At 42.4% G+C, this 18,753-nt stretch overlaps 1 protein-coding gene across 7 annotated transcripts in view; it reads right to left on the reverse strand.

The window, feature by feature from the left end:
- Agtpbp1 (ATP/GTP binding protein 1) overlaps nt 1-18,753 on the reverse strand; it is a 122,026-nt gene that overhangs the window by 53,245 nt on the left and 50,028 nt on the right. For all 7 annotated transcript variants that reach the window (XR_003711981.1, XM_028772007.1, XM_028772006.1 and 4 more), the window contains 3 exons: nt 9,127-9,224; nt 5,691-5,807; nt 2,398-3,086 (listed from right to left, as the gene is read on the reverse strand). Coding sequence is in view for 6 of the 7 variants with exons in the window: in XM_028772007.1 (XP_028627840.1) it covers nt 2,398-3,086; nt 5,691-5,807; nt 9,127-9,224 (904 nt within the window). In the remaining variant the exon portion in view is untranslated. The remainder of the gene's footprint in view (nt 1-2,397; nt 3,087-5,690; nt 5,808-9,126; nt 9,225-18,753) is intronic.

The following is an 18,753-nucleotide window of genomic DNA, read 5'->3' on the forward strand; positions in this document are numbered from 1 at the left end:
CTCTCTCTCCTCTGCCTCTCTCCCCCCCTCTGCCTCTCTCTCTCCTCTGCCTCTCTCTCTCCTCTGCCTCTCTCTCTCCTCTGCCTCTCTCTCCTCTGCCTCTCTCTCTCCTCTGCCTCTCTCTCCTCTGCCTCTCTCCTCTGCCTCTCTCCTCTGCCGCTCTCTCTGCCGCTCTCTCTGCCTCTCTCCTGCCTCTCTGCCTCTGCCTCTGCCTCTGCCTCTCTCTGCCTCCTGAGTGTTGGGACTGAAGAGATGGGCAGCCACCACCCAGAACATAGGAATCTTGTAACAGACCTTTTGCAGATCTTTTCTTTTGCAACTGCATCAGAGACTTTAACAGAATTTATTAATTTATTCTATACTGAATTTTGTTTTTTTTTTTTAAAGATTAGGATAAAGACAACCATGCAACAGAACTCCAAATAATAGCATTCTTCAGGATAACAATTTTAAGCGTGGGGTCTCACTATGCTGCCCAGGCTAGGCTGGTTCTGACTCCCAAGTGGTTGGGCCCAGCAGTGTGTGCCATCATGCCCAGCTTATTAAGGTGTTGCAAACAAAAGGGCTGCGTACTTTTCCTGAAAGTGACAGAACAGTAAAACCTCGCTGACTTGACCCCTTTCAAGTGTCATGTTCCTAAATGCAAACAGGGAATGCCACTAACAAATCACTCACAAACCATCCATCACACACTCAAAACAGGTTAAGAGAGATGGCAACCAACATGCACAAACTAAAGTCAGTGTCCTCAACTTGTTTCAAGAAAAAAGCATTTCTTGGAACTTTGGAAACAGCTGTTAGCTGCCCACATTTGCTATTTTTGACATGTGAAATTTTAAAGCCTCAATTAAGACTACCTAACTATCAGGGTCGACAAGCATTTCCTATAACAAGAAGGACAGTGTCTATTTTGGGCTTTGAAAGCCATAGGATTTCTGTCAGAGTTCCGTCACTGCTGGGGAAAATCACTAAGCGGTCAAGAGAAGCGTTATGTGGTGCGAACGCTGCAGGTCGGCGCACTGCTGTGGCTTGAAGGCGAGTGCACGCTCAGATGCCCAGGCCAAAAGCAAGGCCTCCTCTTCAGTACATGTGGACTTGCAACAAGAGTGTGTCAAAACTGATGGGAATCATTTCTAAAGAATCAACAAAAGGGGCTAGAGAGCTGGCTGAGTGCTCTGCAGAGGACCTGGGTTCAATTCCCAGCACCCACACAGCAGCTCATAGCTCTCCGTGACTCCAGTTCCAAGGGACATGATGCCCTTATACAGACATACACACAGACAAAACACCAATGCACACAAAAAAAATGTTTAAAAAAAATCATTTAAAACGTCATCAAAAGCAGCTCAAGCACAGACTTTGCACAGGTTTCCCATGTGCTGAGTACACTGACAGATGCTGCCAACAATTTCTGTATCTATTTTTGGAACACTAAATATCACCTCACTTACTGCTGTTACAAATACCAGATTCTCACTCTGTATTTCAAGCTAAATTTTCAAACAAACTAATAGATCCCTATGCTTCATTTATATACTATTTTAAAAACACATCTAAACCAAGTATGAATAAAAAAATTATTAAATACCACTAAGATCATATGTATTCAAATATCATTAAATAATCCTTCATATTTTTAGGTGCAATCTAAACTAAGTACCTACATTGTATCGGGTCATATCATATTGTTCTTTCATTTATGTAAGTAATATGCCTACAAAATGCAGTAAACCTACATAATTACATTAGTAAATCATCATGTGCTCATTGTACTTGTTGAGAACCAACAGAGGAAGAGTGTAAATAGCCCCTTGTCTCAGACTCAAGCAAGTTTAGCTCCAGTGTCCTCAGAGATGCCCTGGCCTTGGGACAGGGAAAAGGAGTTTGGCAAAGATCTCAAGGGCAGTAGACACAGCACCCTGGACAAGAGCTATGGGAATATCTCCAACAGGTTCCAGCTCCTCATCCCATGCTGCAGAGCGCCTGAGATGACCAGGCAGAGGACACTGCTTATCCTGCACCGTAGAATGAATGCCTGAGGTAAGCAGACAAGGACACTGCCTGAAACTATAACCTTCTCCTTGGCTCGCTGTTTCAGCGGGGCTTCTCTGGACATTCCTAGTGGATATTAGATGCCTGATCTGATGCTCTACTATCTGCTACTTGCTTTATGTTCTATTCTTTTTCTTGCTATACATGTAATAAATTTAAATTCAAAGTGCAGCAATCATACATTTTCCAAACACAACATAGACAATTCCAAAGCAGCACAAAGCATCTAAAAAGTGAACCTACTGCCATAGTAACTTTATCCTAAAGACCCCAAGTAGAATCTGTAAGTATTCCTTACACTTGACAATGGTCCTACTTGGGAGGAGGAGGAAGTCTGCAACTTACCTTTGTACACCATAAGGCCTTTCTAAAATAGGCTCTTTGAAGGGAGGTGGAATATGTCCAAAATAATCAGGATAAGCCACCTCTGAGTATTCTGGAACAGACTTCGTATTTTTCACAATCTCAATATAGAGGTCTGGGTCATGCAGTGTTGGTCCATCAGAGGTGTCAACAGAGGAGGCCTGCTCTGCTGATGAGTGGGACTCAGTATCTTCATCATCTTCAGTTTCAACTCCAGTACAACACAGCTTCCCAAGATGTACTGTCCGCCCTTCAAAAAGAGTACTTCCACACTTAGCCACATGAGGACATGCTTTCGTGCATGAGAGGACAGTGAGAGGAAGACCACAGTCCTTCCTCACTCCTGTAGTCAAGCCCGAGGCTACCTGGGAAGGGATATTCTGCAGTGTGATTCGGTCTAAGGCCTTCACAAGATCGTTGTTGAAGCTGTGGGCTGAGGCAGCCACTCTGTTCTGGCCACCCGGCTGCTGCGGCAGTGTCCTGTCATGGCCCTTGGCATCTTCCTTGGCTTCTTCTCCTTTAGGACTGGCTTTCTCCTTCGTTACAGCCCCTTTCTTTACATTCCCTAAATTTCCAGGCGCCTCCTCTCCAGCTGTGGGAACTACAATAGGGCCCCGAGCTTTCCCCTCAAACACAAAAGGTTTGGGTTCCTTAGAGATTAATTCATAGTCCTGTTTAAAACAAAATTAAGTTTAATCTGTTATCTGGAAGTATTAAAATACAGTAATAAAAAAGATCATATTTATTTCATAAGCTACATCAGAAACCTAAGACCTTTTTCTGATCTTCATGTGCTCCAGGCATGGATACGGTGCACACGCATACATTCAGACAAAACACTCATACACATTAGATAGATGATAGACAGACAGACAGACAGATAGATAGGAAGATAGATAGATAGATAGATAGATAGATAGATAGATAGATAGATAGATAGATAGGAAACTAGATAGACAGACAGGAAACTAGATAGACAGACAGACAGACAGACAGACAGACAGACAGACAGAGCAAGGCTGAGAGGTAGCTCAACCACAGAATGCCTGCTTTGCAGCACAAAAGCCTGAGTTCAATGCTCTTCTGGCCTGCAGACTTCAGCTTATGCTGCCTAGAAACAACATTCTTTTGACCTCCACCCAGCAACTGAGTAAGCAGGCTTATCCACCCAAAAACAAAGCAGATGGTGCTTGGGATACAGACACATCTACCTGTCATAGATTTCAATAGTTAATACCAAAAGCAATCAATTTCACATATGCTTAACATCATAGGATATCCCAGGAATTGATTCAATGATGCTTAAATAAAATTCTTTCAAAATCACCCCTTGCCTGGGCAAGGGCATGAGAGCAGGTAACCTGGCCCCGACTCTCAGCAGCTGCAGCACTTGCGAGGGTGACTTGTACCTCCCCTGGGCAAAGTGGGAGAGCTGGTCTGGTGGCACGGGCACAGGAGAGTTGTCCACTTACTCAGACCCAAAATGGAATCAATCGTGCAGCAGAAGTAAGCAAACCCAGTTAGCCACCTGCCTGCATCATAGGGGCTGTACAGGGGCCATCAGAGTTAGGCTAGCTAGGTGGTAAACTAGGGCTTGTGCATGGGAACCTAAAGACAGACGTGACCATGACTTCAAAGGGAGAAGTGGCTTGGAAAATCAAGAGACTCTAACTCAGTGGTTCTCAACTTTGTTAATACTGTGACTCTACTACTCATCTTGTGGTAATCCCCAGCCATGACATTGTTCTTGCTGCTACTACATAACTCTAATTTTACTACTGTTGTGAATTGTAGTGTAAGTATCTGATCTGCAGGATACCTGATGTTTGACCCCCACAGTGATCACGCCCCACAGGTTGAGACCCACTGATCTAAACCCTAACCTTGTCATCCATTATAAAATTACTCTATTGTATTCCCATACCAAAGCCATAGGTTGTATAATATTATATATTCCTATATGCATAAAATTATAGGAAAAAAGGTGAAGTCATTATATGCTAAGCAATTCCCACCCCAAACTACTGCAACATTACTTGTCTGCCTTAATTTACCAAGTATTTATCTTCAAATGGTTCAAGCAAAGCCAAACACATTAAAAAGGGTAACTCAACAGCTGTTCTAGGGTAAACGGAAGAAAAGGTTATGTACTCCACACTCCTCCCCAAATGCTTCTTCCCAGCTCCCTCTCCTCTCCTCTACCCCATTGGCCCCTGATCCCCACCCCATCCCATCTGCCTTTTCTCTGCCCTGATCTCCTTTCAGTACTCTTGGTTTCAAAGTTCCAATGAACTTGAAACTTACAGGAAGTGCAGGGCATGAGGAGGCCCAAGCTCATCTTTTCCTGTACTCCAAGATTCCTAAGTTTACTCTCAAAGACTAGCCTGAAAAACTGGCAAATATTTCTCATTTATGTCTGTTATATAAGTAGTCTTCTTCTTTAATCAACTGTAATTAAGGATATGGGATTTGGAGAGCAAAACAGTTTAAACTAAAAGCTCTTTAATCTTAGAGATTAGCTAGTCCACACACTTTCTGGATTTTTGTTTGTTTTTGCTTTGAGACAGGCTGGCTATCCTGGAGCTCATTACGAAACTGAGCAGGCCTCTGAACTCACTGAGATCTACCTGATCTACTTTCCTGTGCTGACATTAAAGGTGTGTGCCACCATGCTCAGCCAAACCTACACTTTAAAACCCTGAGTAATTTCACAGACTTAAGAATCCAACAGTGTCGAAGTAAGAACATAAACCTGTATGTGCTACCTGCCAACAATCCAGTCACGCTGTCTGCTGTCCATCCCAGCTGTATACGTATAGTGCAGTGGGTGAGAACAGGAAATGTTAGCTAGGACTCCATGGGCGCTGCAGGGCCCCAGGTGCCCTGGCTCTGTGATGACTGCTGTTGAGGTTACAAAGTCACCTCTGGGGTACAGGAGTAAAGCTACAGCCTTCCTCCCGTCACTACTCAAACAGGTAAAATAACGCAGGGAGAGCACAGCAAGATGTCATAACACAGTCTTAAAGAATATAAGACAGACAAAATGGCAGGTCACAGCTATGAAGCAAAGTGGTTATGAGATGCAAAGCCCAGCCTTCCTCCTCTCCTTACAGGCCGTCAGCATGGCTCCAAGTCAACACAACAATCCACTAGCATTCTGTACACAAAGACGGAGGCCAGTTTTACAGAAATGAGAGATGGCAATTCTGTACATAAAGGAGAAAAAAATGAACTTTTTGTAAACCCAGGTAAGGTCAAATGTTCTGTATTTATACCTGAAAATCATCAACAAGCTCAGGGAAGAGGTGCTCGTACATTTTCAGTTCTTCTATTGTTCGTCCTGGGACTTGCTGGGGTCTTAATTTATTAATATCTGTTTCAATATCATCATTCTGAAATAATAAAAGATATCATTAGTATAAAAACAACCAAAGACGTTATAGACTATATTTTATACTTTAAAAATTCCAAAATCATGTTACGTATCATTACTGAGTGGCCATCAGTAAAGCCTGTGTTCTATTTAATCTTAAGTCAATTCCTCATAGACTATCACTGGTGCTGACTCTCTTGTCTGGTGAGGGTTAGTCTCAACACAGCAGAGTACTCAGACTCATCCAAGCAAAAATCCAACAAATAACGACTACTCATGTTCTCCACACTGTCCCTATTATTCTGCTCTAAAGGAAAACTCAAGAAAATTAAATTGAAAAACATTAATACGTAACAAAGATGGTAGCATTAGAGCAGCTACCGTTGGCTGGCATGCACTAACTCTGCCATCTGAGCCCGTCTATGTGGCATTGCATGGCTGAGGGTGTGCACTGGTGTACATGGTGGTAACAAGCTCCGAAATAGACAACCTGAAAGGCTGACATTAGGGCAGGATGAAACTTCAGGACAGACGGGACTGTGACACATGCTCACACTCCATGATCAACAGGCCCTGTGCACAGCCCATCATCACTGCGCACGCTAGTCTCCAAGGCCAAGAGAAGAACAATTAGAACGAGCGCCCCACAGTGCCTTTGAGAGAAGAGAAAGCAAGCACATCCTCATACAGAAAAGGCATGCCAGTAATCCATGCTGGTTCTACAGTCTGCAGTCCTGGCTAAGTTCCTTAAGCTCCAGAAAGAGCAGATCTGCCTCCTGACTGGAAAGCAAGTGTGGCAAGTGTGACTTCACCTAGGACCTGCAGAACTCCCCAAGATCCTTAACAAACTCGTACCTTCATGGATGGGTAAAAAGAAAGGGAAAACAGTTACTAATTTTCATTTTTAATTTCCTATTTATATACAGTCAGAATAAACTACTTGTTTCAACTCAAAAGCAAATTTATCTTACTGTTCTAAAATCCTTCATATATAGTATCTGTCCATATATAAACATTAACTAATATTTTTAAAGGAAAAATAAATGGTATTTCTCAACATTTTATATTCAGAAATTTTCTTTCATTACATAATAAATAATATTTTTGTTATTTTTATGAATAAAAGATTGGTTTCATTTATATATGTATTATTACCATGTGATTACTAGTTTTGAGTATATAATTTCACCTAAGTATTTAATCTATGAACAAATAATGTATTAATTTTCTTGACTAACATCTAATCGTCTAAAGCAAAAAATATAGTTTACAAAGATATATTTTTCTCACTGCAAAATCCTTTAATTCTAGCACTCAGGAGGCAGAGGCAGACAGGATTTCTGAGTTAAAGGACAGCCTGGTCTACAAAGCAAGTTCCAGGACAGCCAGGACTACACAGAAACCCTGTCATGAAAAAAAAAAAAAAATCAAAGGTATTTTCTCTCTAAGCATACAGCTCACTGTTAGTGATAAGGAAGGGACAGTGTGTGGACCTTCATGGCCCTGCAGGTAGCTGCTTAGAACCTAAAGGACCTGGACTAAAATCCCTGCAGGGAAAACACTGACTCACACAGGGGAGGGATGAGGTGCAGGCCAAGCACAGCCAAGCACCCTTCCTCTCCCGCGGCAGCACAGGCAGCCCCACACAGATCTCTGCCCATGCATCCTCACAGAGCACACAGCAGAGCAGCAGTGAGGATTAGATGCTTCCTGCACATGAAGAGCTGGGCTTGGCACATGCTTAGGTGTTCAGAAAGTACTTCTTTTTCTCATAATTGTGAGTGTCTCGTTAAGGCAAAATAAACAGTATGTGAACAATTTTAACTCAGTGAAAAAGTGGACACTGACAACTATTTTTCAAAGGCATCAATGTCATAAGCCAAGAAATCTGTGGAAATGTTTCAAATGAACGGACCAAGTGGAGACAAGGAAATGCAGCATCTGAGGGTAGATCCTGCAGCAGAGGGAAAACCACCCCAGAGAGGGCATCACAGGAGCCAGTGATATGCCGGGCACGGCTGCGAGCTGGCAGGAGGCTGACAGCCATGCTGCAGTGATGGCATATATATGTTCACGGGTAAAGGACCATAAGAGGTGCATATCTAACCACCTCCCAAACGCCTGGTTTTGAACATGTGCACACAGGCACACACACTTTTCCAGCAGCCAACTGTGTCACAGTTCCAGTTTTCCTCACTCCCCACTCTTTATACTCTTGACCATCACAGGGATTTTTAATTAGAACCATGAGACGTGAACAAAACATAATTTAATGCTTATTATTAAACTCTTGTATTTTGATGGAAACTCATGAAGATTAATGTGAAAAGTGTGGATTACACCACCCCCAGGTACCTTGAAACAAAATAAAAACAACAACAAAAAAAAAACCTACCGCTCTTCAGCCCGTTATCTGGGAAGGTCAATTCATAGCTGTGAACCTACCAGTTCCATGGCATATGTCAGCTCCAAAGCCCCAGTTACCCCAGGGTTTGTATCCTAACACCAAGCTTGCCCTGCCGTCACTTGATGACAACAGCTCTGTATTACTAGGACACATCTTCCAGTATCCTAGACTACGACAAGCAAAGTGTGGCCCAGTTTTAAGGTCATATTCCAACATTTTTTCAAAGACTTGTTTTTAATTCATGTATATGAGTGTTTTGCATGTCTGCACATATGTGTTTCTGCTGCCTTCGGATCCAGATGCAGAATTCTCAGCTCCTTCTCCACCACCACGTCTGCCTGCACACTGCCATGCTTCCCTCCACAGTGATAATAGACTGAACCTCTGAACTGTAAGCCAGCCCCAATTGAATGCTTTTCTTTTGAAGAGTGTCTTGGTCATGGTGTCTCTTCACAGCAATGAAACCTTAACTAAGACAGGGGGGTTCTAAGCTTCTAGACATAGTGTGCAACTCTGAAAAGTCAACCAGGCTCTTTGGCCTAACAGCTCATGTAATGCGCCAACTGTTTTCTATTTCCTCAGTTCAGCGTTGTTCTCTGAAGACTGTGACACCATCACTAAGCACCTCATTTATAGATTTTTCCTGGTATGCTTCAGCCCCAGACGATTGCTGACACAGGGAATGCCTTGGAGACAAACCATCACAGCAGTCTCAAAATGCTTTCTTTCCTTCAAGTCCTGGGATAGCAAAAGCTAAGTTCCTTGGAGACAATAGACAAGTTAATCAGGGCTGTTTCTACACCAGCAGACTCAGCTCCAGTGAAAGAATGGTGGGAATCAAACAGCCTTGTCTGCATTTCTACGCTTCAGGCACATCTGTCTGAAAGCTGGGAAGAGTTCCCAGCATTCCTAGTGATAAAAGTCCACCCACCTTAAAACTCTGATCTAGGTCATCCTCATTCTCAACTTCATTTTCCGCTTCTAAATCAATGTCATCGTTGTCGTCACTCTCGTCCACCACGTCATCCACTGTGATGCAAACACACTGTAAGTCAGGCAGAGGCAAATGTCCACATGGCAGGTGTGCAGTGTGTGTGCACACATACGCATAAAGTATTCGTCACCAATGAAAAGCAAGACTTCTCTTTATAACCAAATTATCATGCTCACCTGTTCAGCAGAAAATTCTTTTTTATTGATTATATTTGCTCTACAACAATTCCATATATTGGGGATTTTTTGGTTTCCCTTTTAGGTTCCTTAGTAAGAACATCTATAAGCATATTTCAGCCCTGGAAACCGAGAAAGCATGTGGAAGAGCACTAAAGCTTAGAAGATACTACAAATCAAATGCATGATCCCTGAGGTTCTCAGGTACAAACCTAATGCTGTCCTATAAAACAGTAGCCCAAAGGAAGCACTGTGATGAACTTTCTTGACTCAGTCCACTCGTCTGTAGCAACATATTTCGAGGACCATGTGCTATGTACCACTTTACAGCCTCGGAATATTTTAGAGATATAACTCCTGTCCTCCAGGAGCTCAGGGCCCGAACGCAGAAAAGAGACAACAATCAGAACACACAGAAGCTAACTGGCAATGGGGGATAAGCTTGGCAATGCCACAGGAAGAGCAGACAGACAGCAGGTGGCTGCAAACCACCCAGGGCCAAGGGGTGAGCACTAACCACTGAGCGCTTTGCAGAGCAGTAAGAGTGTGCAAGGGAAATTCAGATAGGAGTGAGATGGGACACATCTTACAGAGCCAGCATGTCTGTGAGATTTCTAACCTACCCAGCATAAGCACAAGATGTCCCAGAAAAGAATGGCTTGACTCAACTTGCAATTTTTTGGCAGGTCTGACAGGAGAGCACAGGAGCAAAGGAAGGCCAGTCAAATGGGACAGTTACATGTCTAGGCCAATGCAAGACTAAGAGAATGCAAGTAAAGAACTTGGCCGGACACTCCTGAGTGTGCCATGGAAGGACATGGAGCCAGAGAAGAGCTCCAGTCTGCTCCTCAGAGCAGCGGCGTGCTCAGCCCACAAGGGCAAATGCTGAGAGCCGCTTTCCTGAGCTCTTCAACGTCTGTCCAGTGTGATGCAGACAGAGATTGCTGACTGCCTCCTGCCCAGAACAGTCTTGCTTTGCCTGATACCGGTAACAGGACCCTGCATTTCAACTGAGGGATTCCAGCTCTGCTGCCACAGTGACAGCAACTCCTGTGGATAATATCTGACCAGTGCTGTGCGATGCGGAATGATAAGCAGACCCCAAGTCAGGCACAGTCTCTGCAAGAGGGGCCATGCCGCCTCCTAGGATGTCGTTTCTTATGAGAAACTGCCAATGTTCTTTGATGGACTAGTCCACTGAAATCCACTGAGATCCACTTGCCACAAATCACTTGCTGACCAGGAGGGTGAGTAAGTGGAGGGGAAATCTTGTCTGGCAGCAATGTTACAAAGGCTCTAGAGACGGAAGTCCTGAATGAAGCCTCGCTCTCTGACTATTAACTATCTGACTGAGAAACAATCAGCTGTCTGTCATCACCGCCTGCTGTGTTCCTGTGAACACGGAGAGAGTTAACTGTCAGTCTGTCACACAAAGTACATCCTAAACCTGCATAAGCATTGCCGTGGGGCTCTAGCAGCAGCTCAGCTGGTCTTAACACTGGCGCTAAATCACTTCAAGTTTTTGGGTTGCAGAGAGGTTTTATAAAAATAAAAATTAACAAACAACAAAGGTAACAGAGTGCGTGAAGCAGTCTGGGTCTATTTATCCTAACCCTACCAGCAGTCAGTCATGGATGCAGTGGAAAGGCCTGATTAGAAAAGAAGAGTAAGAAAACACTATTCATGAAAAACACACTACATTTTTTTTAAAGCTTATTACAAATAAGGAAAACATTTCCTTCAATAGTTCATGGAAGCACAGCTCAGAATTGGAGAAAAAATGCTTTTAATTTGGGCCCAAATATTGCAAGTATTCCCCTTTGGGTGGATGCTTCAACTGTGAAACATTTCACGGCTTCAGGGCCCCTGAGACTTTCTTAGTGTGACATTGCTAAGAACTGACTATACCTCACTTCCAACACACAATCTAAGCTAGTGATTGCAGTTAAAACTGTTGCCTGCTTTCTTATATTTACAACAGCAATGCAGGAAACAACTTCTACTTCTCTCTGATAGCTAGTAAGGCAAACACAGGGCATCCCTGGGCCACCACTAAAGGAAGGAGCCAGCAGCCCCTATGAGGTCTTAGAAACTATAAACAAACGAACTATTTTCTCTGTCCTATAAGCATGAACCAGTCCCCTCTATGCACTGATGTGTCAGATCTACAAGAATAGCCTGCAGTTGTATGAGTATGTCTGTGGACACAAAAATGTTTCCCAGCAAGATGTGCTATGCTGTGTATATAAAGTTTGTAGCTATAAATATACAGACACAGACACAGGAACACACCTATATTTTATTCACTTTCCTTATATCTGGTACTGTTAAATATTTTGTCATGGTTTCCTGGGCAACACTAGCAATACTCCTCACAGTTCAAAATCTCAGCTCTCAATGGTAAGTCCTTTCTCTATCTTGCTGACTTAGCATCTTTTAATAATTCTTTACTATACTAAGGTGTGATGTGGATAAGAGATAGTGACTGATAACTGAAAACAATTGCAAATTTCCGTAATAAATTTTATCTGGAATTGCTTTATGGTATTTACCAAAATAATTACTTGGTTTCCTTCTTTTGACCCACTAGTAATAAATTTCACCCATTTATTTTGATATTATAGTGAACTTCACTTCTTAGAAATAACCTAGATTCCTACCCATGAGAACACTGCCCAGTTCTGTCTGCTCTATTTTAGAGTCTGTATATTTGATTGGTGGACTCCTGATAATTCTTACCAGGTTTGCTTTCAGCACCATGCTAGCTTCTAAGCTTTTCTCTCTTTTTTTTTTTCTATGCTCTGGAAAATAAAGCATAGGAAGATGCTTTGACAGCTGAGAGAACTGCTCTGTGATGTCATCAACAGTTAATATCACCAAACAAACTTGACTACATACTGCATTTCAGGATTTTTGCCTGTTCAAGTCACTTTTAATCAATCATATGCCCTTAAAATACTACTTCAATGATATATTCAAATGTATTATTACGAGTGGTTCTCTCCAGCACCGCTACTGATTTACATTCTCTTTTCTATCTAATGCGCCAGAGACCTGGGGGCACATTAACTGGCCCACTGACTACTTCCCCAGTCCCAGGGTTGACTCTGCTCTTTCAGCAGCCCTGGCTCACGTTCCTTTCTCCTTTGTCGACACTCTGCCTTCCCCTCTCTGGGGAACTGCACCCCACTTCTGGTTTCCTGCCCAGCATCCCACCCCACTGCTTTAGCTCTCCAGTAAGTACCTGCTTCTTGGGTTTTACTTTTCACCAGCGTAAGAGTCTTTGAATAATATTGTTTTCGACTTTGAGACAGTATATAGGTCTAACTGACCCAGAACTCACAGTGCAGATCTGGCTGGCATCAAACTCAAAGATTTGCCCTTCTTCTGTCTCCCAAGTAATGGGGTTAAAGGTCCCACCACAGTAGCCTTTAATAAGAATATTTTATCAATTTAGATTTACTGTCAAAACTGAAATGTTTGCTCATGCTTCACAGTGAGATCTCAAGAGGTTTATTGTTCATCTCTGAAACGCCCTTGCTTTTACACAGTAGTGGTGGGTTCATTCACACTCAAGGAGAACCAAGGAAAGAGCTTCACGCAGAACAACACAGGTACAGTCTCTTGACATCAGACCGTGTGGTCCTAGGGCCAAGGGAACCCCATCTGAGCATCTCTGTTCAGTGTGATCAGTATCAAAGTGTACATTTCCATAACTATCATATTAGAAGTGTAAGAACTATGATTAGGAAGTCTATAACAAGAAGATTACTTGCTCTGTGTATGGTTACGTATATTATGGGCCTTCTCCCAAAGCTACTGTTCCATCACAGGGCAATGCAGTGGCTATTTGGTGTTAAAGAGTGGGCAGGTTCTAGCATGTAATACAGTTGCTCTTCTGCAGAGCCCTCTGCACTCTCAACTCCCAAATCCATCCCGTGACTGGCTGGAGCATGCACCACTCATCACTTCAGGAAGGGCCCTGAGACATACACCTCCACAACCACATGCCTCAGTCACACACTGAATGCATGATGGAAGCTGGTGGGGGTTCAGAAACCTCACAACAGAACTTCCTCCATCAGATATAAATGCTACTTCCCCACCTTTTGGCACTTAATAATCAGAAAGACAAATCCTGAGTGCAGCTCCACCTACTCAACAAATACTAAACACACCTTTATTACAGTCCAGGCAATTGAAAGTATGCTGAAGAGTTCAAACAGTCCTGCTGTGGACAGAAATCTGTTCCATCGCCATTACAAGGTCCCCTTCAAATACCGGAGGTCAGGCCTCTATCCCCAACTTCGCAAGTTTAGAATTGCCACAGCCCTTCTATACTTAGAGAAGGGAGGAGATGTCAGAGGCAGCCCTCCTTATACACTGAAGGCCTAAAATCAGCCATAGGCCTAAAATCAGCAATAGGCCTGTCATACATGTATACTAACACCAAGTCTTGGGTCTCAGTGGAAAAACATTGAAACAGATGGCTATAAGCTAATGTAAACAGGCAGCTTTTATGGAAATTTACAAGCCTGAGTAGTCATAGACCTTGTAAATAGGTAGCCTGGGCAGACAATACCAACTTAGGTAAGGACAAGCGAGTCATAGGCAGAGTCATAGTGACTTGTCCCCTGAACCTTCACCCAGCCGATACCCGGTTCTGATGATATCTGTATCCCTCCTGATCACCCACACTCCAGTGTCATTCTCTTCCCCACATCCTGCCTTTCTGTGTTTATAACCCCTGTGTGAATGAATTACGATTTGAGAAAAAATAAATTATAAAAAAAAAAAAAGAAATCTGTTCCATCTTTGTCCCTGGATCATAACAGTCCCCAAGTCCCCTGTAATTTCTCAAGCAATAGGAATGTCTTCTGTTCTAATGAGAAACCCATGAGAGGACCCTAGGTAGCTTCAAGACAGAGGCTGGTGGCAGGAACTTCAACCCTGTTTCTCAACCTCCAAGGAGGGAAGGAGGGCCTGCAAACTTATTAGTCATCAACAACCAATCATTTACTCCATCATGGCTACTTTATGAACCTCCATAGCTTTCTAAAGGACGGGGTTCAGAGAGCTCCTGGTCCGTGAACATATCAGTGTGCTAGGGGGAGGACATGCCTGCAGAGGTGGATCCTAGGCTGCCAGTCCAAGACTCTACCTGCATTGTACCCTTTATAACAAACAAAGAAATGTAAGCAGAGTGGTCCTGACTGGGGTGAGCTATCCTAGCATGCATCTGTATCTAGCAAATTATCAATACTGACATGGTATTGTGGAAACTCCCTAACAACCTTTAGAGTCAGTCACTCAGAAACAGTGGAAGCCCAAACTGTATCAGGTATCCGAAGTGGAGAAGGTCTGTCAGACTGAGCCCCAGTTCTGTGGTGCCTATACTAAATTGGATAGTTGGTGTATGAACTAAAATGAAGACCACCCACCTAAGCATCTAGAAGTAAACAATTTGTTGATATGGTGGGCAAGAAAGACTCCAGACCTATCCTAGAGGAACTTAGATTTTAGCTGAGGAACGCTAAAACATAAATTCTGACACACTAGAAAGGAATGGAAAGCAGAAGGACGACACCCACCTTGGGCCAAGAGAGTCACTATCAGAACCTTCCCATCCCATGGTAATGAGGGTGTGTGCCTTATCACATAAGCATTTTTCTCACTTAGTGACTCACCAAGTGTGAGAAGCACATGGTAAAGAAGCCCACAGCAAACACCACCTCTCATTTCCCCATGCCTGGTGAGATCACTACACTGCAGGTATACTCTTGCTATCCCTGAATCCTCACACTGACTAAACATCGCTGTGCAGATTTCTTCTTCTACATCCTTCCTCCTGTTACTTCCTGTTGTAGCCTCCTACCAGTCAGAACCACCGCATAACCCCTTCACCTCACCTCCACAAGATATACAGAGACACAGGAGAGATTTCAGAAACCCCTTGGTTGTCCCTCCAATTTACATGCTAATGACATAACTAAGGCAGAAACACTGTTCCTCAGAGGAGGAGACCATGCTTTTCAGCAGACTGTCTTTACCACAGCAGTATGTTTCGAAAATACTCCTCTTGCATCCCTTTCAGAATTGCTACAAATGTCCTCACCTCAACATCTGTTGGAAATTTCAAACTCTTTCACTAAGCTAACTTACTCAGAAGTTTCTAAGTCAGTCCTGTTGACTTTTAAACTTTGTATTATTTAATTTTTATCACACTCTTACACAAATACATTCCATCACTGAACATACTCTTACATACTATTACACATACACTTCATACACATGCTCCCTCTCTTACACACACACACTGCTACACACTGTCTCTTTTTCACACATTCTCTCTGTTACACACTCTTATGCATACTCAGTCTTATACATACACTTTCTTACACGGTCTCTTACACACACTGTCTTTCATACTCCATTACACTCTTACACTGTTACACACATTGTCTTACACATACACACTCTTACACACTTCTTACACACTGTCTCTTACACATATACACTCTCTTACACTGTCGCTTACATATACATTAACTCATACATAACACTTTCTCACACATTCTCTTACACACATACAGACACACACACACATACACACATACACACAAATACACACACATCTGTAGAGGCCAGAGAATAACATGTCAAAGTCCACTTTCTCCTTCTGCCACGTGGGTCCTAAGAATGTAACTCAATTCATCAGGCTCGGCATACGATTCCACTATCTATGAGCTGTCTCACCAGACTGACTTATACGAGGTGTTTCTAAGTGATCCACTTTGATACTTTGTGCCAGTTATATCTGTGTATAGATTACTTAATTAATAACGTACACTATGGGAATACCACTTCCCTTCTGCCCCCCCTGCCTAGTCCTTGGTCCTTTTGGCTGGGGCAGACACCTAGCTGGTCTGCTCCTGTGGAGACACTGCATCCTGAGTCATCCTAGAGAAACCACTGCACTCAGAGCAGCAGGATTTCAGGATTCCAGAGGCAGACTGAGTCCCAGGATTTCTTCCACCCAGGAGCTTAGGATACAGGATCACAGAGATATCTGGACTCTGAGGAGTTCTGACACAAGCAAGATAACTGGAAAGACAGACTCCAGTCAGACACAGTGAGTGCAGGTAACACTAACTAGAGTTAACCAGATGATGAAAGGCAAGTGCAAGAACATAAGCAACAGAAACAAAAGTTACTTGGCATCATCGGAACTGAGTTCTCCCACCACAGCAAGCCCTGGACACTCCATCATACCGGAAAAGCAGGACTCAGATTTAAAATCACTTTTCATGATGATGATAGAGAAGTTTAAGGTCATGAGTAACTCTCTTAAAGAAGTACAGGAGAACACAGGTAAACAGAAGCCCTTAAAGAGGAAACACAAAAATCCCTTAAAGAACTGCAAGATAACACAATGAAAGAATTAAAACCATCCAGGATCTAAAAATGAAAATAGAAACAACAAAGAAATTTCAAAGGGAGACTACCCTGGAGATAGAAAACCTAGGAAAGAGATCAGGAGTCATAGATGCAAGCATCACCAACAGAATACAAGAGATAGAAGAGAGAATCTCATGTGCAGAAGATACCATGGAAAACATTGACACAACTGTCAAAGAAAATGCAAAATGCAAAAAGCTCCTAACCCAAAACATCCAGGAAATCCAGGACACAATGAGAAGACCAAACCTAAGGATAATAAGTATAGATGAGAGTGAAGATTCCCAACTTAAAGGGCCAGTAATTATCTTCAACAAAATTATTGAGGAATACTTCCCTAACCGAAAGAACAAGATGCCCATAAACATACAAGAAGCCTACAGAATGCCAAATGGACTAGACCAGAAAAGAAATACCACCCGTCACATAATAATCAAAACATCAAATGCACAAAACAAAGAAAAAATACTAAAAGCAGTAAGGGGAAAAGGTCAAGTAACATATAAAGGCAGACCTATAAGAATTACACCAGACTTCTCACCAAAGACTATAAAAGCCAGAAGACCTTGAACTGACATCATACAGACCCTAAGAGAACACAAATGCCAGCCCAGATTACTATACCCAGCAAAACTCTCAATCACTATAGATGATGAAACCAAAATATTCCATGACAAAACCAAATTTGCACAATATCTTCCCACAAACCCAGCACTTCAAAGGATAATTGATGGAAAACGCCAACACAAGGAAGGAAACTACAACCTAGAAAAAGCAAGGAACTAATCTTTCAACAATCCCAAAAGAAGATAGCTACACAAACATAATTCTACCTCTAATAACAAAAATAACAAGAAGCCACAATCATTTTTCCTTAATATCTCTTAACATCAATTGACTCAATTCTTCAATAAAAAAGACGCAGACTATCAGACTGGATACACAAACAGGGCTCAGAATTTTGCTGCATACGGGAAATGTACCTCAGTGACAAAGACAGACACTACCTCAGAGTAAAAGGATGGAAAACAATTTTCCAAGCAAATGGTCCAAAAAAGTAAGCTGGAGTAGACATTCTAATATCAAATAAAATCAACTTTCAACCAAAAGTAATCAAAAAAGATAAGGAAGGACACTTCATACTCATCAAAGGAAAAATCTACCAAGACGAACTCTCAATTCTGAACATCTATGCTCCAAATGCAAGGGTACCCACATACATAAAAGAAACTTTACTAAAGCTCAAAACACACATTGCACCTCACACAATAATACTGGAGGATTTGAACACCCCACTCTCGGCAATGGACAGATCATGGAAACAGAAACTAAACCGAGACACTTTGACATTAACAGAAGTTATGAACCAAATGGACTTAACAGACATCTATAGAACATTTCATCCTAAAACAAAAAAATATACTTTTTTCTCAGCACCTCATGGTACCTTCTCCAAAATAGACCATATAATTGGTCACAAAACAGGCCTCTACAGACACAAAAATACTGAAATAATCCCTTGCATCCTATGAGATCACCACAGACTAAGGCTGGTCTTTAATAATGACAAAACCAGTGGAAAAACTACATGCACATGGAAACTGAACAACTCTCTACTCAATGATGACTTAATCAAGGAAGAAATAAAGAAATTAAAGACTTTTTAGAATTTAATGAAAATGAGGATACATCATACCAAAACTTGTGGGATTCCACGAAGGCAGTGCTAAGAGGAAAACTCATAGCTAAGTACCTACAAAAAGAAACTGGAGAGAGCATACACTAATAACTTGGCAGAATACCTAAAAGCTCTAGAATAAAAAGAAGCAAATACACCCAAGAGGAGTAGACAGCAGGAAATAATCAAACTCAGGGCTGAAATCAACCAAATAGAAACAGAAAGAACTATATAAAACATCAACAAAACCAG

Source organism: Grammomys surdaster, unplaced genomic scaffold, assembly GCF_004785775.1.
Source record: "Grammomys surdaster isolate TR1022 unplaced genomic scaffold, NIH_TR_1.0 211, whole genome shotgun sequence".
NCBI classification, from domain to species: Eukaryota; Metazoa; Chordata; class Mammalia; order Rodentia; family Muridae; genus Grammomys; species Grammomys surdaster.